The following is a 22,807-nucleotide window of genomic DNA, read 5'->3' on the forward strand; positions in this document are numbered from 1 at the left end:
TGTGATCTTGGCTCACTGCAACATCTGCCTCCTGGGTTCAAGCAATTCTCCTGCCTCAGCCTACCAAGTAGCTGGGATTACAGGCATGCGCCACCACACCCAGCTAGTTTTTTGTATTTTTAGTAAAGATGGGGTTTTGCCAGGTTGGCCAGGCTGGTCTCAAACTCCTGGCCTCAAAGTGATCCACCTGCCTCGGCCTCCCAATGTGCTGAGATTACAGGCATGAGCCACAATGCCCAGCCTATATATAAAATTCTGACAAGTTTGCTCACAACCGCTTCTTAAAGAAAAGTTTTAATTACAACTAATGATTAAAGCACAACCTCTCTTCAAGGTACTCAAGAGTAGAATTTAGCTCTAATGCAGGTTCATGCTAAACTTAGCAAAAGTAATAGTGTTCTTTTTGGAACAATTTCTCACCAATCAGGTAGTTAATCCCATGGCCTGGGCTCAGAAAGATGTAGACTTCTCAGTCAGGTGTTTTCTGTACTGGATAGACACAAAACCAAGGGAGAAGAGCTGCATGCTCCCTTTTGTGTGTGTTTGCTTTCCTATTGGTGAGGACTGACAAATATGGAGTGTTTAAGTCATCTCCCAAACTGGATCTTTTAAAGAGCAAAGGGATTTCCTCTCATGTATACTTAAGTAAACTTGATTCCATTTTTAAAGGTATTGGATACCCAACTTGGCCATAGCAGACAGGAAGAGACACGTCTCTTTTATAGTTCTCATTTTGTTCTCAGGATCAAAGAATCCCTTTGAAATGCACATAAAAGCATTATCCAATCACTATCAGAAATAATAGCCAAAGCACTGTGACAAAACAAAAATTGATCTGCGCATAGCCTTCTCAGTCCTTTCAGTGGCCTTTGGGTGAAAAATGCTGAACACTTTCATAGTGAACAGGTCAATGCATCCATTTGTCTGTGGGTGATACCTGTTGTATGGTTTCTCTTAGCAGTCTTTTCATAGCAAGGTCCTATCCAGAAGCAAACATCCTAGAAAGCCATATTAAAATAATTACATAGTTAGAAAAGTCTATTGGTATCAATTACTCCAAAAATCTTCCAGATGGAAAACAGTATTTCCATGCTGGGTGGCAGAAAAAGTGGGCATTTAACAAAAGACTGGTTGAACCCATTAAGGAAATACATATTGGGAGCCTGAGGGATGAGTATCGTAGGCTGAAAGGCCCTTCCCCTGCTGCAGCTATGATACCCCTCCAACTGGCCAACAATAGGGGGCAGGTTCTTAGGCACTTATCAAAACACAGACATGTTGTGATAGCTGGTGTCTAAAGCAACAGATCTCCTATCATGCCTCAGAATGGCACCAGCTTGAGAAATGGCCAGAGACCTGAACCTAAAACTATCTGTTATCCATCTCCTTTCAAAACCCTAAAGACCAGGGGAAGCGGATAGGGCATTATTGTTTAATGGGCACAGAGTTTCAGTTTGAAAAAGTTCTGGAGACGGATGTTGGTGACGGCTGCACAACAAGGTGAAAATGCTTAATGCCACTGAATTGCACACTCAAAAACGGCTAAAATGGTAAATTTTATGTTATGTAAATTTTACACAACATTAAGCCTAAAAACCAAGCTGGGATGCATGACAGATTGTCTCAGGGACATGCTAACCATCCATCTGTCCAGATTCTACAAGCTGAATCACCAACAAGCTGAGACCCATTTAGAGATCCCCAAACAATGTTTTCACAGAATCACACCTTCATACTAGGCCCTTACTTTTGGCTGAAGGCAAACGTAAGACATACCCACAGGAAGACTAGGGCTACACACTGTATACCACTTTTGGCAAAAACAGTTTATTTTGTTCAGTTTTATATACTATTCAATCCCTTTAAAAAGATTCACCATCCACCGAAAAATTTTTCCATGATTTTGGTCTGATTTTGTTTTCTCTTGACCAATAACTACTTTTTTAGATATAAGAATTAGGAAAACACAATCACTACATTTCTACAAGTTATAACATTATTTAGAGGATGCTTAGAGCTTCAATTTTAAGTTCAAGCCTTCTTACCCCAAGTATACAACTATAAATAACTTCCTTCGCTGTGGCATTATGTTCTTATGTTTTCATTCTTTTTTAGTATCTTATTTTAAGGAACATCAATATTCTTGGAAGGTAGGTGGGTTACATAAGTGAATGAGAGGCCAATTCCAGACAATACAATCACTCATACTGGAGATATGCTGAGAAAAGGAACATGATCCGGCTAGGTCTTGATGGTCCTATAATGTACTTTGGTTAAAGATGCCAAAAAATAACCACGTTAATTTAAAGAAAAACATGTTTCTTGCAGTGTCAAAAATTATGGCACCTGATTACACATACACTTAGGAAAAGGAAAAGTAAGTCATAATTACATCCCCTTGATTCGAGAAGCACCAAGTAAAATAAGTCATTTAATGCTGCCCTGGTGAGATATACTCAAAGGTCAAACTAACCTTCTCCACCCATTTTTCTCCAAATCACAATGCAAATGATAAACAAAAACTTTCAGTGCAAAAATTTTGTCATAAATCTCTGCTAGACAGTAATTGCCTGGTTACCGCTATTCTTCACATTTCAGTAACTACCATATAAATCAAATTTGGTGCAAGCTTAACAGTATCTTTATTCAGTAATTAGGTAGAAAAATGAGACAAATAGAAAGACAGGGGTAAAAGTTGCCTGGAACATGTTATGGTCTTAATATGAAAGTTTCTACACCAGAGCTTCCAGTATACTCTTCCAGGATCATCTATGTGGGGAGGTAAGAAAATAACTGAGGAAGATTTTTTTAAAAAGCCTCAAGTACCTTCTTATTACAACCTCACTAATTATATAGTTCAAGCAAATCAATGAAATTGTTATTGATGATGTTACAAGGGGGTGTTTCACAGACATCTAAAGACAAAATGGTAATAATGTTCTGATAATTTTATACTTGCTCACTATTTTGAACAAGTTTTGTTAAACAATGAAAACTCAGTATCTCACTTATTTTTAAGTTCATACCCACAAACTATTTCCCCTAAGCAAATTTTACCTTCGTATTTTACCAGTAAGCTTAGAAGGGACAGAAAAAAGGGGAGGGGGAGAGAATGAGCCTCTGAATTAGAAAAATCAAACCTTCCTATATGTTTTGTGTGGCATCTTCTATATATTACTTGTCATCAATGTTGAGTTTTAATAGCAGTCTGATATTTGTCCAGTAACATACTACTCATTTGAACATGGTTGATTGTGAGTAGTTTTAACTCTCTTGGATATCTTTCTATTTCCTAAAGATGTTTCACTTTATATCTTCATATTTTAGTGCAAAAGACCCACCTATGACTGCCAAAAAGTTTATGTACTTATTATAGATTCAACAATAAAGGAGAAAAATTTCACATTTGGCATTAATCCCCATACTTCCAAAAATGCTACATTCAACATCTCATGCCAAGATCTTGCGCTCATCAGCAATTTTTTGGAAATGCTCAAGGTACAAAATAGCTTACCTAACATTCAGATGAGACAAAAAACCACAGTCTGGAGTATCACTGCTGCCACCCTTACCTGGTATTTTGAATCTCCAAAGAACTTAAGCTACAACCTCATCAGCAAATGTTACAAGCAAAGTGCTATATCAAAGTCATTTTTCCCTAGAGAGGAAAATGGGCAGAGAAGATGAGGGAGTAGAAAAGATAATTTACCTGCATCAATTTTCTGGAGAGCTCATTAGTAAGGAACTCTTCTTCCTTCTCATAATTTACAGCAAGGGTTTCTTTCTCCTTCTGCAAAGCCTGAATTTTCTTGAATAAAGTGTTACTAATGAATTCTTCTTCCTGCTCAGCCCTGGCTTGCTGTTTAAAAAAAAAAAAAAGAACAAAACACATGTTAAGGAAACAGGAAATTTACTAATTGAAATATAGTTCTTATTTCCAGAAAGGGTGCCCATTTTAATTACAGCTCTATTTTTAGCTGTGAACCAACACACCCAAGAAATGCAAAACAGAGGAATTCACCAGAGTCTATAAAAATGAATATTATTGTTACCCCAAAGAGCCCCCCTTTACTATGTGTGGTCCTTATTCTTAAAGTGATATTTCAAAGAAATTAGCAACTATCACACTGCAGTTTTTATGAAACTGTCAAAAATAAATAAGCAGAATACAGAAAGGTCCTCCTCATGTAGCAGACAGGTCAAGTCCTATGCTATGTACATCAATTCATGATAACTCTCACAGGTCACTACATCTCAAAGGTTTATAATTAAAATATGTGGGCAACATTTTTTACTGGAGCAGACTCAACTCACTTAAAAGTAAAATTATATCACCTCCTTATGAAGTCACTTAAAGGGTTTGGATAGGTTTGAATAAGCCATCAAAAAGGCATTATGGGTCAGGTGCATTGACTCACACCTGTAATCCTAGCACTTTGGGAGGCAGAGGTGGGTGGATCACTTTGAGCTCAGGAGTTGAGACCAGCCTGGGCAGCATGGTAAAACCCTGTCTCTAACAAAAATACAAAAAATTAGTCAGGCGTGGTGGCACACACCTGTGGTTCCAGCTGCTCGGGAGGCCAAGACAAGAGGATCACTTGAACCCAGAAGATGGAGGTTGCAGTGAGCCGAGATCATGCCACTGCACACCAGCCTGGGTGACAGTAAGATGTTGTCTCAAAATAGTAAAAAATAAAAGGCATTACAAATATACATGGACACATTTACATGTTTACTGAATAGCTGAATAATTACTAGAAAAAAATTATACAAATGGCTAAAACTAGTCATTAGGAGGTAGTGGGAATCTAGGGGGTGAAGGGTAAAGGTGGGTGAGAGGGGCTTCATTTTTTACTTTATTTCCCTTTTGGGAATTTTTTTGGAATCAAGTCACAAGAGGGATTAGTGAACTTTAAAAACAGAAGAAAAGGGGGTCAAGCATTATTCAATGGAGATGAAAATATTCTTCTGTAGATACCCTCCTCTCTCCCTGAAAAAAATGTTTTAATAGGTTAGGCTTATTATGATTCTGTCTAAACAGAAAAGCCTGACCATCTTTGAAGAAAATTAATCTTTTGGAAAGAGCATCCTTGTTTCAAACAAACTCAAGTCTATTTAAATAACTTTTTTTTTTTTTTTTTTGAGACAGAGTCTCACTCTGTCACCAAGCTGGAGTGCAGTGGCGTGATCCTGGCTCACTGACTGCAACGTCCACCTCCTAGGTTCAAGCGATTCTCCTACCTCAGCCTCCCGACTAGCTGGGACTGCAGGCCCGTGCCACCACACCCAGTTAATTTTTGAATTTTTAGTAGAGACGAAGTTTCTCCTTGTTGGCCAGGATGGTCTTGATCTCTTGACATTGTGATCTGCCCGCCTCGGCCTCCCAAAGTGCTGGGATTACAGGCATGAACCATCGCGCCCAGCCTAAAGACCATTTTAAACCACAACACTTTGATGCATTTATGCGAAATAATGCATTTCTGTTTTGTCTGCCAAATTGAGAGAGGAAAAGCCACATGAATTCCAAGCCTCCAGCACCTGTTATTTATAATATTCCAAGAGCCAGACAGGCAGAAGACAAATGGGCACCCACATTAAACAATTACCACCTCTTACTGTAAAAGGCTCCAACAATCACTCCCGACTCTGGCGGTTTCAATTTCTGTGTATACTCGCCAGCTTCCCCAACATCCACACACTCTAATATCCATGGTTTCTGTGGAGTCCACCCTCCCTGCTCTCTATCACTGTGGCCCTAGAGGAAGTATGCCAGCTTCTGGAACTCCTTGCTGAGCAATTCTACAAAAGAGAGCCACACATAGTACACTGACTGAAAAACAGAGCTACACAAACACAAACAGTGGAGGCTTTGGGAGAAAGTCCAGCACTCAAATTTTTTAAGCCATTCTGGTGTGGTCCAAGAGAGTTAAACAACAAAGACAAAATCCTTCAGCTAATAAATGTGTATTACCAGCCCGGGGCACCCAGTGAGAAGTCCACAGGTTCCCCCAGTGGTTCTCTTACACACCTCCTATTTCATTAACGCTTCTCAATGTCTTACTCTTTCCACTATATCAAGGAAAACTGCTGAGGACTCTACTTCCCCTCCTCCTTTAAATCAATTCCCATTTGCCTTCCAAACTCTCAAACTCCAGGATTTCATACTAGAGCAATGTGCAGGAATTCAAAGTATTCATTTAAGGCATATTTGATATATACATATCCAAGCCTGCCATCTATCTATTCAAGCTACCAGTTTTTCTGGTTTCGACTGACAAAGTCCTATATGATTTGAATTCTGACTATTCTAAAAGTTGGAGAACAGAAAGGCTGAGAGAAACTGAAGAGCTTTTGCAGGTGATTCTAGACTTGGCATTCAAAAGGGTGTTTGTCATAAACTAATTTCATTATCAGGTCAGATTCAACTTCTTGCACACTAACACACATTTAGTATTTTAGATAACTGGTAAATTTTACTACAAGCAGTAAAAGTGAAGTGGACTCAGAGGCTAGGCGGATCACCTTTCTCTTTACACAGGAGCCTAGAAGTGACAAGTAGCAAATAAGAAACTTAAGAGATTATTCCTGTGAGAAGTTGAAAATCAACCTTAAGAGTTTACATGTGAAGCTCCGCCTCCCCAATCCATCTACCCACTAAGTTATAGAGAAAGGAGATTTTACTGTAACATAAAAAAGAATTTTTGGTAGAAAGTAGATGAGTGGCTCTAGTGGAGGGGGATGGGGAATGACTCCTCATGGCTACACAGTTTCTTTTTGGGGTGATTAAAATGTTCTGGAATTGGGGTTAAAAGTTTGTACAACTTTCCCAATATACTAAAAACCACAGAACTATATACTTTAAAAGGGTGAATGCTACAGCATGTGAATTGAATTATATCTTGATTTTTTAAAAGGACTCATAATCAACACACTGTATTCACAGAGCACGGTTTCCTTTGCAGTTCTTCCCAAGGACAGTAGCAAAATGTAAAAAGAACGGGGGAGGGAGAAGCTGAAGGAAGCTAGGCCTGCTCTAAATGTGCCTTCCAAAGATGTGCCACAGGTCTTGGGATGCTGAAGCTTTGGCAGACAAAATTATTCACTGTTTTAGAATAGCCACTTATTTCTGGGCGAAGCTCATTAATAGAAAATGCCATTCTCAGGACCACTGAATGAACATGAGAAATTCTTCTGGTGAAACCTGTCAAAATCTAGCTAACTTAACAAAGGGTTAACATAGCCTGAAACACAGCTTTTATCAGAGGCCACCTTGAGCTAAGTTTTTGCCAGTTCTTATTTCTAATTGGGAGGTGTTATTCTGCCTCTCATGGCATCTAAAGGCCCAGAGAAAACATCAGTACAAGATCTCCAGGTCCTTCAAACACAAAACCCCAGAGCTCCCTCTTTTTCCCATTGGTGCTGATCAACTTAGGAATGAGCATATAAATGAGGACAAAAAGCAGGATGCTATATCCAATACAGCCTCAGGAAAAACAAAATGAAATCGGATACAGTGTCCTGATAATATGCATAAACTTATCAGAGAATGAACCATGCATCATTAAAAAGGAAGTATTAAGTGTCCATTTGACCTCTTCCTGCAGATTTCTCACATGCAGTATCACCTCAGTCTCAGTCTTAGTCCTGTTTTCCCCTACCAATCTCAAGGCAGAACTTTTTATTTAAGCTGTAAAACAAATTACCTTTCCAATGTATTGCCCCGAAAGCAGCCAGCAAGGAACCAGGTAGACAGTGGCCTACAGGCAAAGAAACCAGCCCCAGGTACCATTCACAAAGCATGAAGGTGGACAGAGGGGAGAAAAAACAGGCTACCTCATGAAATCTCATTCTCAGGTTTATCAATATATTTCCCTTTTTATCTAAAATGCTTGCCAAGTCTCAGCATATCTAAACATACCCCAATTCAAAATTAAAGTTCTATTTCCAAAGCTAAATAAATGAAGCAAGGTTTACCTATAGCTCCATAAATTCTCAAATGAAAATGTGAACAAAATAATTAGAAACTCTTTGAAGGAAGAAACATTTTCATACTGTTTTATCTGTTTGTAGACTGGGAAAATATGGAGGAAATAGAATAATTTTATGATATTTTCCTGTTCCATATTCAGGTTCTAGTTGCTATATTAGAAATTAAATTTGGTATAATCAGAACCATTAATTTGTATTGTAATTTAACACATTTCCCCTCACCCAGCAGTAATCACTGTCTGTTAATATGAGGACTAGACCACGAAGCATCTCTTCATCATTTTTTTCCCAACCTACTAAAATCTAGTAAAAGGGAAATAAAGAAAGAAAGGAAGAGTAGGAACAGGAGAAATTTACCAAGTCCTGTGGGAAAAATAAACACCAAAAAAACTACAGAAAAATCTCCTGAGTCACCACGGATTTAGGCAACCACACTCTAAATGAGCATAATTTTCTGCAGATAAGGAAAACAGTTTGTTCTGACCCACTGCTACCATAACCTGAGCACAAATCTGACAGGAGATTTTAATGTGATCGTTTAGTGTTTCTGTTCTTTTATAATGGCATTTTGGAGATCAAGGGTTAGTACAGAAAGAATTTTAAAACCCTTCACAATAGCACTCAACCACAGAAGAGAAAATCCAAGTTCCAATACCAAAATCACGCAGAATGTTGCAACTCATAATCCATTAAGCATAAAAAAAAGAACAGTTCTCCCAAAGCAAGAAATTACAGACAAACATCTATTTGGTAGCAGCCCTATGGATATGGTCAGGAGAAAGTTCAACTGCCTCCAAGATAACACATTTGCACTTATTTAAAACAAAAAAATTACTTTTAAGTAGTTGATGACTTGTTTTAATAACAAAGAATCATGAAACTAAGACAGCTCAAAGCTTTAAGAGTCCAGGCAGGCTCTATTTATTATTCTAATTATTTAAATTTACTATTTTGTTGTCTAGTCACAAATTAATGATCTTAACATTTCAGTTTGAAATAGCATATGAAATCATATTATTAGGATAGCGGGAACCACCCAACACACCATCAGGCAACTGAATAAGAACTTGTTCTTTTTAAACTGTCCTTTCCTGGGTATACCATTGATTGTTCTGGGAGATAGTGAGAGTTTTAGCAGAATCCTTCACGAGCAATGGCTGGCAACCCTTTTATTACCTTGACTGTCGGTCACAGCAATGGGTTTATCAACACCAACCACTGTCCTGTAGACATCTGTTTAATATTTAAGTGCCAGTACAGCAAGGATAGGTAGCAGATGACACAGAGGACAAGCCTGTATGTGCCTTTATTTCTACTATTAGAAGAAGCAACAAGAGGATTTCAATCACATGCCCGAGAATTACAATTCTCCATTTAGTCTTTGGAGGCACTAGACTAGTATATGCTTCCTTCACATACTGCACACTAGCTCACAATAAAAGCAACTATTAGTTGATAATTAAAGCATTCATAGTATTTATTCCATTCCAGTATTGCCAGCAAGTCACTCATATACACAGGGATTGGAAAAGAATCATTATTAGCCCTGGCAAATGTGATAATTCTGCCTCAGATTCTAAGCCCAGGCCACTATTACAGGATTGCAGGGAAAGAGAGAAAACAGCACCAAAGAGTGACTTTCTGGATAAGAATTCTTAACTGTCACTAAATTTTACCAATTGTGGTTTCTCTCAAACCAGCTTTCATGAAAGACCAGGTAGATGTCATTGCCCACCTCCATCTGCAGTGGACAGACACATGTCCTGCGCACGTCCTACTGCACATAACTAGAACACAGGTTTGCATACACATCTCATCATGTAAGTTCAACAACACCCGACCTGGTCCACGCTCGGTTCAAGAAGATGGATCCACTGGTCACTTGCTTGGATATAGAGCAATGAGAAATTGCTAGAAAAGTAGCTAAATGTTTACACTGAATTTATGAACTTATTTCCTTATCGGCAAGGGACACACAGTTGAAGTACTGCCCTGCAGACCACTCTTTAGAGGAGGTTCATAGACACTGTCAGGCTTGACTCACACTACCTGGTTTACAAGGTGGTTGGACCTTTGTCCAGCTGTATGACCCTACAGGAGTCATGGAATCTCTTCAGGGTGCTGCTTTCTCCTCTAAAGTGAAAATAATGGCACCTCCCTCTGGTTGGTTGTGAAGACAAACTGAAGTAATTCACATTAAGAGTTTATCCTAGTGCCTTGCCTTGCATGAGTAAGCACTAAAAAGATACAAAAGGGTTGGGGAGGGGACATGAACAGAAGGATTAATGAGAAAACAAGGAAGGTTTCTGGAAAAAAGTGTGTGTGTGTGTGTGCGCGCGCGCGCACGCGCGTGTGTGTGTGAATGAGGGTAAAAAAATCCCATGTTGTGTTCTCAAACAAAAATCATACAAAAGGCACAAACCACTATAAATAAATTAACAGAAACAATCTATTTTGAACCCCATATATATGCACTAACTCCCCTAAATCCTCATGATCCATTAGGCTTCAGATATTCAAATTCGCAGAAACTATAACTTTATAAAACATTTAAAAAACAAAATATGATGAATAAGCAGCAAGAGATTAACAAAAGATCAAGCAGGTTTGAAAAGAAAACAGAATGTCTTAAAATAAATGTTTACATTCATCTTGGATTTTCCATTTCAATAGCAAATCTGACACCACTGAATAGCAAAGTAAATAACCAAAAGACAAACCTAAGAATTAATCCAAAATGTGGCACAAAGAAGCAAGATGATGAAAAATGGGAAAGACTATCAAAGCACATAGGAAGGAAAATGAAAAGATTTAATACACATATAAGTAAAGATTAAGATGACAAGTATAGAGAAAAAGAAGGAAAGATTAACTGAAGATGATGGCTGGTAACTTCCCAGAACTAATAAAAGACATGAATCCATAGATATAGAAACAACCACTTTGGGAGGCTGAGGCAGGCATATCACTTGAGGCCAGAAGTTAAAGGCGAGCTTAGTCAATATGCCAACACCCTGTTACTAGTAAAAATACAAAAATTAGCCAGTATGGTGGTGTACACCTGTAATACCAGCTACTAGAAGGCTGAGGCATGAGAATCACTTGAACCTGGGAGGCGGAGGTTGCAGTGAGCCAATATTATACCACTGTACTCCAGCCTAGGCAAAAAAGTGAGACTCTGTCTCAAGATAAAATAAAAACTAAAATACCTTAAGCCACTCTGGGTGGGACAATAAACCCTCCAATCCCAGAGTCTAGGCAAACAGAGACTGCTTCAGCATGAGAGCCAGAAGCAAAACTGGTCTGTGTGTGAAGCAAAGGTAGGAACCCTTCCATCCACGGGACTCAGACACAGATCATGCCCCCAAAGAAAGGCTGGAAACTTTTCTGCACATATACACACCAGATTCAAGGCAGTCTGACTACCAGAGGAAGAAGGGAAGAGGATTGCTGAGGAGACTCTATCTCCATGACCCAGGTACCAGGGCCTACCTTAAACTGGATCAGAGGAAATGAGAATCATCCCCCTGCCTCTACAATGTACCCAGATATGAGATCTAAACCACCAAAGGTAATCTATTGCTGAAGAAGGGTCCAGGGCAAGATTATACTACAGCCCAGGCATTCGAGAACTCCTAAAAGAACTGAGAAAGTAAAGCAAGAACACTGAGGAAAGTGGGGCACTATTTTAAGTATAAGGTAACAGCAGTTCACAGCTGGAAAAATTTAATACCTGTGGCAGAATGAAAGAAAGAACATGAAGACCCAAACTCAACTCAATTACTGATCAAGTTAACTCAATCCCCTAGTCATGGCCTAACAGAAGAAGAGGCATACTCATTTCTAGGCAGAAAAACTACTGGGCGCAATGGCTTGTGTCTGTAATCCTAGCACTTTAGGAGGCCAAGGTGGGTGGATCACTTGAACTTGGGAGTTCAAGACCAGACTGGGCAACATGGTAAAATCCCATCTCTGAAAAATTTAAAAGATAAGCTGGGTGTGGCCAGGTGTGGCGGCTCATGCCTGTAATCCCAGTCCTTTGGAAGGCCAAGGCAGGTGGATCACTTGAGGTCAGGAGTTGGAGACCAGCCTGGCCAACATGGTGAAACCCCGTCTCTACTAAGAATGCAAAAACTTAGTTGGGCCTGATGGTGAGTGCCTGTAATTCCAGCTACAGGCTGAGGCACAAGAATTGCTTGAACTCAGGAAGTAGAGGTTGCAGTGAGTCAAGATCACGCCACTGTATTCCACCCTGGGTGACCGAGTTAGACTGTCTTAAAAAATAATAAAAATAAATTAAAAAAAAAATAAGCTGGCTGTGGCAGTGTGTGCTTGTAGTCCAGCTACTCAGGAGGCTGAGATGTAAGGATCACTTAAACCCAGAAAGGTTGAGGCTGCAGTGAGTCTTGATCGTGCCATTGCACTCTAGCCTGGGCAACAGTGAGACTCTGTCTCCAAAAACAAAACAATTTACCTTGGTCTCTACTGGTCTTCTACACACACAATGTCTGGCATTCGATCAAAATTTACCAAAAAAAAAAAAAATTACAAGACTGTACAAACAAAATCAAGAGATAAGACAACAGAAAAGACTCAGAGATGGCCTAAATGTAGGAATTATCACACAGTGATTTTAAACAACCATGCTTAAGATGTTTAAAGGTCTAATGGAAAAGGTAAACAATATACATAAACATATGGGAAATTTCACTGAGATAGAAACTAGAAGAGCTAAATGGAAATGATAGGAATTAAAAAGCTAATCAGAGATGAAGAATTCCTTCAATTAGCTCATCAGTTGACTTGGTGTGGCTTAAACTTTACTCAGGATAAGTCAATAGAAACTATTTTTACAAATAAATTCAAACAAAGAGCGGGGGAGGTGAGGGACAGATTATCCACGGGTTATCAAATGGTCCCACAATTTTTTTCTTCTAAAACGTTAAATTAATAAGACAGAGGATTTGAAAAGATATGGCAAAAGTTTCCAAAATTAATGAAACAGAATGAACCACAGATCCGAGAAGCTCAGAAAGTCCCATTCAGGATAAATTCAAAAGGAACAGAAAACAGACACATATCCTCAAATAATTATAATCAAATTACAGAAAATTAAAGACAAAAAGAAAATCTTGAAGGCAGCCAGAGAAAAAGGACAGTATAAAAACAGTGAAAAGGCAGCCCTGAAACTGAAGGATACTTATACATTTTAAGAAACAAGTGACTAGTAACTAGAACACATAAACAACAACTTTATTAATAAATATAACCTCTGGCCCAGCATGGTGGCTCACGCCTGTAATCCCAGCACTGTGGGACGTTGAAATGGGTGGATCACCTGAGAACAGGAGTTCAACACCAGCCTGGCCAACACACTGAAACCCCATCTCTGCTAAAAACACAAAACAATAGCCAGGCATGGTGGTGCATACCTGTAGTCTCAGCTACTCAGGAGGCTGAGGCACAAAAATCGCTTGAATCTGGGAGGCGGAGTTTACAGTAAACTGAGATTGGGCCACTGCACTCCAGTCTGGGCGACAGAGCCAGACTCTGTCTCAAGGAAAAGAAAAAAAAAAAAAATATATATATATATATATATTTATGATATTATATATGAAATATATATATATATATTTTCTTGAGACAGGAAAATGTCTCCTGTCTCAAGAAAAAAATGACACAAGCAGGCATTTTTAAAAATTTGAATGACAAATTTTTTTAAAGCTTTTAAAAGTTCATAATTACCCTCAGAAATAGTTAAAAGGGTACAAATTAAGATCACAATTTCTGACATCCCAGATTGACAAAAATTAACAAGTTTGACAATATCAAGTGTTGACAAGTAAGAAGATCAGTGGGAATTCTTATATAACATATACGGCAGTGTGCATTGGTACAGATATTTTTAAAACTAAATGTTTTTGTATTCTACTGTGTAGCAATTCTCCTGCTAGGTATAGGCCCTACATAAACTCTTCCATGTATAGAAGAAAGCAGTTGTAACATATTCATTGCACTGTTGATTATTAAATAACATACTGGAAACATCCCAAATACCAATTCAGAAGAAAAACAGTATATTCACACAGAAAATTAAAAAGCAATGAAATCAAAAGAAATACAGTTAAATATAATATGAATGAAGCTAAGAAACTTCGTATTGAAAAAAGCTGCAGAAAAATACATTTATTAATAAACTAAAAAATCAGAAGAAATAATATATTGCTTAGGGATACACTTAGAGATGAGGAGGTGGGAGGAATAGGATAGGAATGAAATTCATAGGTAGATGCAATGGTATCAGTACCATTCTTGTTTTTGAGTAGTAGGAATCCAGGTGCTCATTTTGTCATGCTTTATAACTTACATGTGTTATGGTCCACCTATTCTTTTGTTGGAATAAAATATTACATAATAAAAGTTGGCCAGGCACAGTGGCTCACGCCTATAATCCCAGCACTTTGCGAGGCCGAGGAGGGCAGATCACAAGGTCGGACTGAGACTATCCTTGCTAACACGGTGAAATCCCATCTCTACTAAAAATACAGAAAATTAGCCAGGCATGGTGGCAGGCACCTGTAGTCCCAGCTACTCAGGAGGCTGAAGCAAGAGAATCACTTGAACCCAGGAGGCGGAGGTTGCAGTGAACCGAGATCACCCCACTGCACTCCAGCATGGGTGACAAAGCGAGACTCTGTTCCCCAAAAAAAGTTAAACAATGGTATAAATATAACTTGGTGGATAAATCATTTTCCCTCTCAGAATTCATACACGTTACAATACAAAGCTCAAAAATATTATGCTATATGATAGAAGCTTGATGCCAAAGACCATATATTATATGATCCCATTTATAGGAAATGTCCAGAATGGGCAAATTTATAAAGACAGAAAGATTTGTGGTTGTATAAGGTTAGGGCAGGGAAGGTTGGGTGGTGGGGAGAGGAACAGCGAGTGTTAAAATTAGATTTTAGTACAACTCTGTAAATATAAAAACTACTGAATTGTACATCTTACATGTGTAAATTTTATGGTATATAAAATTGTATCTCAATAAGCTGTTTTTTAAAAAGCATTCTCTATGACATGCATGCTTTTCACTTATATCAGAAATATAAAAAAAGAAATGTCAATGAAATATAAAAATGTTAAATGACCTTAGAAAGCAATAAAAGATACAGACTTAAATGTATAACATAGTTCAGTAAAACATGAGAAAGCCCTAACTCTACATCACTATAACAATTCACTGACTTAAAAAATTGGACATGTCTAATACTTATCACTTTGATGTATTTAGAAAAATAGCTAGCCCATCATTCAAATATCATCTCTACTATATTTATAGGCATATTCCAACTCATAAATGCTCTAAAAGTCACAAATGTTCTAATCCGTAAGTTGGTTGTTAGGGTAACATTTTCTATTACAACAACATAAATTGCAGTCAGTTCCCATGACCAGCTTTCAAAAACTCATTCATGCCATGATGTAACTGAATTCTGCTATGAAAAGTAGCCTGAATCTGGGTCCTAAAAGCAGAGATTCAATCAAAGTAGAATAAAGTTCCCCCACCTTTAAGTATGGAACCAGTTTAAGGCATCATTTTCAAAAGCTACTTTGGTGTTTTCTTACTCTTCCTCTCAAAATTCCTATTACCTTTTGCTACATTTACAGATGCACAGTCCACTCAAGTTGCTAAGTCCCTAACCCCAGTAAAGCATAACACCCAAACAATCCTTTCCCCAAAATAAATCATGCCCGCAAATCAACAACCTTCCCTTCCTTACAAAACAAAGCTAGCACCTAACAACCCTTTCAGTGAGAAACTGAGAAGAAAGCAATCAGACTGATCCAAATTATTAATATACTAAGAGGTGAAAGGCTTTCTTAAACTGATGATTGTTAGGCGGGATACAGGAGGGCATGATAGGATCCTTGCCAAAGTATTTTCTGCCAGAACAAGCTTACTCAATCAGTTACCTATTGTAACATAACAAACTATGCCAAAACTTAAGGCTATAAACAACAACAATGTATTGTCATTACTCTATGGGTTAATGGGTGGTTTCTTGGCTGGTTTCACTGGGTTCACTCACGTGGCTGCATTCAGGTGGAGATTCAGCTGAGCTGAGACCCAAGATCACAGCCAAGATCAAGAGATAGGAACTAGACTCCCACCTCTTACTGAGAAAAACAGTATAGACCTCCTCAGATGTATGCATGATATATAAAAAGAGATGAGACAACAAAGGGCTGTGGCTAATAGTCTCAAACCACACACATTTGTAAGAATGAGAGTCACAAACTACAAGGGAGAAATGAGTACAGCGGTGTTCTGTGTTTGTGATTGACATCAATGATTAACTTAACACACGATCTTCAAGTTGATCAAATTACTACCTCCAAAACATTTTAGCTCAGAAGCCACTGGGGGAAGTTATTCACTGCCTTTGGAAGATGTGTTGTTAAATATGGAGGCTTCTATCCAGCTTCTTAACAAGAAAACTATCAATGCCACACCCTCTACATCTGTACCTATCCCTGACACCTGAGGTTTCCAACCCTGGCCCATGGGTAATGGCTAATACGTGAAGACCGGCATGTACCATTCCTACAGCTCTACATGCTTGGAAAACATGAGGTGTTTCTCAGTTGCAACTGTGCAGAGAAAAGGAGGTAGTCAAACATCTTCTAACTTCAAAGAATCAACAGGGGGAGCTCTGTGATAAAATGACCTCTGCAATAGAAAGTAGGGCCAATTACAGACAGAGATGACTGTGGAATCCAATGCTCCTCCCACCCTTTCCCCCACAAGGTGCATTCTCCAAGGCAAAGAAATCTTAAAGGAAATTAAAAACAACAAATCAGAACAAAAATCCAAGCAAAGAAAAAAATTCACTGGCAGCTGATCTCCATTTGGAGGTTAGCTGAGTGTAAAATGATTGCAAAAGAAAATGATTCTGGCCAGGCATGGTGGCTCACTCCTGTAATCCCAGCACTTCGGGAGGCTGAGGCAGGTGGATCACGAGGTCAAGAGATCGAGACCATTCTGCCCAACATAGTGAAACTCTATCTCTACTAAAAATACAAAAATTAGCTGGGTGTGGTTGTGCATGTCTGTAGTCCCAGCTACTCGGGAGACTGAGGCAGGAGCATCACTTGAGGGAGGTCAAGGGTGCAGTGAGCCGAGATCACGCCACTGCACTCCAGCCTGTTGACAGAGTGAGATTGTCTCAAAAATATATATATATGACTCCAGATTAAATACTGGCCATGCATCACTCACTGTGTGCCTAACGCAAAGCTTCTCTACACCAGGAACCCTAAATTTCTAAACAAGTCCCCACGACTTCTGATATGGGCAGGGTGAACCTCAACACTAGTCCCAGAAGGTATCTTCCATCTGCTTCCTCACCTCGCCCCCCATAATAAGTTCCTAACCGGAACTGCTGTCACTTAGAAAAATCAGCTACAATTATTCGATTTCTAAAAGTTAACATCTATGATGGAGCATCTCCTACATAAGAAGCGCTGTGTGGATGTGACACTGCATATCACAGACACTAACCCTTCCCTGAAGGGGTATATAATCCTCCTAGCAATTAAAGAAAATCAGCATCATTAATCCATACATTTAGTAATTGGCCTTGGAATGATCTTACCTTGGCTACATAAATAGCCTCAAGAACAAAGAGATTTGAAATGGGATTAAGCTGCACAGAGGAAAAAGCTAAGCATTTTTATCCACTACAGTAACAGAATAAATTCAAGAGACTTCTCAAGGCCTAAGGTCTGGCATCCAAACATCTGCTGAATAGGAAGGAGCATAAACATACAGAAATATACCAGCTCTATATATGCATATATTCATAATACTGGACAATCATCCTTGATAATGGAGGAGAATGTTTAAGTATTGATTGTATTCCTGTCACCATGGCAGGCTCTTCCATACAGTATTGCATTTAATCCATACACTGACTTCACACATTTGAGCCCCACATCATATGTAGGCAAACCAGCTCAGAGAGGTCAAGCAACCTGCCTGAGGATCTCAGCTACAAAATATGAGGGCTACAATTCAAGCAAAGCCTGGAATGGCTCCAAGACTCCTAGTCTTTCTATGGGCTAACCTCAACGATCCAGTAACAATACCTTCCTCTGATCCAAAGGCTGCAGCGTCAGTCTCCAAAAAGTCACTAACTTGCCACAAAAGCCAACATTATTTACGCTGCTGTCAGCGTGTGAACATCACAAAGCAGCTCATCTTTAGAAAGAAATGCCCTGTAATTTCCTTTCTCAAACTGAGGGAAACTAAATGTTGGGTGACCAACAGGTACTCTTTAAGATTTGCAAAAGAGTCACTTTCTGCTATCGCAACCATCACTTCAAGTAGTGTATATTCCCTGATGGCATACATGCCACACATAGTGTTCCTATGTGTTGACAGCAAGCTCTTGTAGGGTAAATGCACCAGAGAGCAATAACTTAAGCATACCTGGAGAATGACTTTTATGGTAGAGGCACCTGAATGTGTGTTCTGAGACAAGAATCCGGGAGGGGCCAACCTGGAGGTTCACATCTTGTAAACTAAAATTAAATTCTAAGGCTCCCCAAACCATCTGAATGGACCCCTTCTCTCAGCCAAGGACATTCCAAAGTTAGCCTGAAAAACTGCTTCATGCCATGATGGAAGAAAGGGTCAGACATGCCTCATATTACACCCTCCTCTCCCTTTTTGAATTCAGGAAAAGCTGACCAGCATTAACATCAACATAGACCTTAAGTCTGATAAGAAACATTTATAATCTATTCTCTCTGAAGTCTGCTACTTTGGAGGCTTCATCTGTATGATAAAAATATAGTCTCCACACCCCTTTAACATAATGCAGACATTCCTTTCTATTGATAATAACTTTTTCAACTAATTGCCAATCTTTTTTTTTTTTTTTTGAGACAAGGTCTCTCTCCATCGCCCAGGCTGAAGTGCAGCAGCACTATCACAGCTCACTGCAACCTCGACTTTCCGGACTTGGGTAATTTTCCCACCTCAGCCCTCTGAGTAGCTGGGACTACAGGTGCACGACACAATGCCCAGTTAGTTTTTGTATTATTGTTGTTATTATTATTTCGTAGAGATGAGTTTTCACCATGTTGCCCAGACTGGTCTCGAATTCCTGGGCTCAAGCAATTCTACTCACCTCAGCCTACCAAAGTGCTGGGATTACAGATGTGAGCCACTGCTCCCGGCCAGGAAGAGTTTTAAATCCACCTATGACCTGAAAGCCCCCACTTTGAGTTGTCCTGCCCTTCCAGGTCAAAACAGTGTAAATCGTACATGTATTGATTGATGTATTATGTTTCCCTAAAATGTATAAAAACAAGCTGTGTCATCAGGACCTCCTGAGGCTGTGTCACAGGCTTGTCCTTAATCTTGGCAAAATAAACTTTCTAAATTGATTGAGACCTGCTTCAGATACTTTTGGGTTCACAATCTGGGTCCCCATCCCGTCCTGTGGAACATGGGCTGTACAGGGGATTAAGGCTCTGAGTTTTGGGCTAAATGAAGGTTGCTAGGTAGAAGCTGTTGTTAAGGGGAGGGTGTTGGGTGAAAATGCTACACAAACCACAGGCTGTTTGCAAAGGCTGCTGTTTTCCTGCCCAGTCCACCACCACTGAGCCACATGATTTTCCTGCCCAGCCCATCACCACCAGGCCAAGCAGACATGTTGTTCAGCCCGCTGCCACTAGACGGTTTCTATAATTAAGGTGGTTCTCCTAACCAGCTCACTGCCACTGGACACTCTCCCCTGGATGAAAGCCCCTGGATAAAACTCCATGTCTCATTTGCTGGCTCCAGGTCTCTTACGTGGCCTTTTGAATCCGGTGCCCTCCCTGTGGAGGCTGATGGGGTTTGGCATGACAACTCTGCTAATTTAACTTTCCTCCTCATGCTTTCCTCCCCTTCTCTTTCAGATACTAAATAACAGCAGATCTACCAGGGTTAAGGGAGGACCAGTCAAAGAGGCCACAGGAGCGGGTCTGCTTCCAGCAAGCCAGTGATAAACCAGTATCATTTGAAAGTCCCGCCTACAAGGCTGGTCCTCAGATGGCAAGTGGAAACCTCAGTTGTAGGACAGTCCCACCCCCCGCACCAGCACCCAAATAAACAGTGGCTCACCGTGCCTAAGCTTTTCAAACAATATGGTTTACGATGAACACCTGCTTTCCTTTAAGATTCTGGAACTTTGGTACATGCTAAGCAGAGCCAGCCCCCAGTAAAAACCCTGGGCTCCAATGAGCTTCCCTGGTAGATGACACTTCACACGTGTGGTTACAATGCAACGCTGGTGGAACTAAGCACATCCTGTGTGAGTCTACTGGGAGAGGACTCTTGGAAGCTGTGCTTGGTTTCCTCCAGACTTTGTCTGGTGCACTTTTTCCGTATGCCAATTTTTCTTTGCAGACTTTTGTTCTAATATATCTTGGCCATGAGTATGACTAGATACTGAGTCCTTTGAGTCTTCCTAGCAAATCATCAAACCTGAGGGTGGTCCTGGGGACCCCTGACACACTCTATATCTAAAAAGAATGCCTTTTAACCTGTCTTTCAAAAGCCAACAGGAGCCATAGGAAAGAGCACAGTTCATCCTTACCATGCCCTAATGATCTCAGTGTAGTGGTATAAACTATGGCCCAAAGTCTTCCAGTTAAGCGCAACTTGACTAAGAGAGACATGAGACCACTTAGCCAGAAAAGGCTCCTCAGATCTCCAGACTCTTAACCAACTGCCAACTTACCATCACCAGCTAGAGAGCATATAGGCGCCTCCAACATAATCAGCCCCAAACATCTCTCTGGATTCCTTCCCCTGTTTCCTAAGCATTGAGGCATGGAGTTGCCCAAGTCAAAAAAAAAAAAAAAAGGGGGGCAAGAAGTAAGTCTTGGTTTTCTTTCTCTCACTACCCTTGTGCCTATTTAGCCCATCAGAAAGTCCTGTTTCCAATGGAAGTAAATCTTGAATGTCTCTTTCTGGCCTTCTCATTGCCTTTGTTCCAGCCACTATCATTCCTCATCAGGCTTACAACAGCCGCCTACCTGGCCCTGTTGATCCTTCCACTCCTGTGCTCACACAACCCATGCTCATTCTGCACACCCACAGTTTTACAAATGGAAAACTGACCACTTCTTTGCCCTGCTCAAATTCTCCAATGGCTTCCCATCACACTTAGAAATAGTGGTTCCTTGCCCTGGATCATCTACCAGCCCTCCCATGGTCCAGCCTCTGCCTGCCTCTTGCCCCCACACTCATGACACTCAGCCACTCCAGCATATCTGTTCCCACACATGCCAGACTCGCGATTCCTACTGTGGGATCCGGGCGCTAGCTAGACTCTGCCACAAAGCAGGCTGGCTACCTGTCATCTCATCTCCCTGAAGAGGCTGTCTCAGCCATCAAACCTAAAGAGCCCTCGACACCGTTCCCCACCCCATTACACTGCCTTTTTTCCATCAAGAATGTTTCTTGCCTATTGTCACCAGGATGTATCTTTTTACTGTTTATCACCCTCACCAGAATGTAGGCTTATGAGCACAATCGGGGCCGGTGGTGACTTCAGAACCTAGAACTGCGCCTGGCATATGGCAAGTACTCTGATACTGGTTAACATATGGGCACTCACTGAGATGCAGAAAAAGCCTTCTTTTGATCTCAAGAGCCTTTTCTCGCCACCCTCTTCTGCTGGTTAACTGAAGTTCAAAGCACTCGGTCAAATTCTCATGACAGAAAAGAATAAGGTATTATCACTGCTGTTGGAGGAGCTCACAGTCTAGTAGTTCCAGATCCATCACCACTTATCACACACCACATCCACTTTCACAGATGCCGCTGATATCAAAACACAGCACTATACTTGGTAGCTCTAAGTCTTCCATCCTGTCACCACTGCTGGATCACGAATCAAGCTGTAGTGGATGGTTATGTGACTGACCGCCAGCATTAACTTTCTTCATCCTCTTTTTGATAAGAGGACTCTCCTACATTCAGGTGGGACACAGAACCACCCAGCTGGATTACATATTCCAGACTCCTCAGCAGCTAGGTGAGGCTATGGGACTGATTTCTGACAAACAGGAGGTGGATGGAAGTGACATGCAACTTTGGAGTTATATCTTAAAAAACAAAGCAGTTATCATCGATGCTCCTTCCCACTTTCCACAGGCTGGAATCAAACCAGAAGTTATATGGCAGCTCCCACCACCATGGCAAGGCTAACATCCTGCGAGACGGTACAGCTACGAAACTGGAAGATCCAGTGAACAACCTCACGGAGAAGTCACCAGCCCTGGACTATTAAATGAGAGCACCATAAACTGAGTAGCTGTATTTTGGGGTCTCCTCCTCAGCAGTTTAGCCTCTGCCCTATACAATTCCTGAAATGAAAACTCATCAGTATAGGAGGAGAGTCAGATCTGGGTTTAGAAATGAAAAGCTCCCCCAAGATACAGTAAATTGGAGAGGCAAAATGCTAAAGAGTATGCACATTATGATCCCATGAGTGAAGTTTTATTTAACAAGAATATATAAATAAAATGCTTTAATGTATTATACATAAGAATTTAGATTATATAAACATGTGTAAGTATCATGTATATAACTGTAAATATTTTAAAAATTAATAAAACTGTGTCTAAGATATGTTAACAGTGCCTCTGGAGTTGCTAAAGAGGCTAATCTGTCACACCCCATTTGCAGGGCTAAGAACACTGCCTTGTCTATCTATATAAAGCATTCAAGTATGTAAAAATAAACATT

The 22,807-nt window shown here is 40.1% G+C and overlaps 1 protein-coding gene across 1 annotated transcript in view; it reads right to left on the reverse strand.

Moving 5' to 3' along the window:
• The window catches only part of CCDC6 (coiled-coil domain containing 6), a 117,549-nt gene that overhangs the window by 59,177 nt on the left and 35,565 nt on the right, over positions 1-22,807 (reverse strand). Inside the window, exon 2 of the mRNA XM_012445758.2 lies at positions 3,710-3,859. Coding sequence (XP_012301181.1) covers positions 3,710-3,859 — 150 coding nt within the window. The remainder of the gene's footprint in view (positions 1-3,709; positions 3,860-22,807) is intronic.

This window comes from Aotus nancymaae, unplaced genomic scaffold (genome assembly GCF_030222135.1).
Source record: "Aotus nancymaae isolate 86718 unplaced genomic scaffold, 86718_ANA_hifiasm-v0.15.2.pri h1tg000010l, whole genome shotgun sequence".
In the NCBI taxonomy this organism is placed as follows: Eukaryota; Metazoa; Chordata; class Mammalia; order Primates; family Aotidae; genus Aotus; species Aotus nancymaae.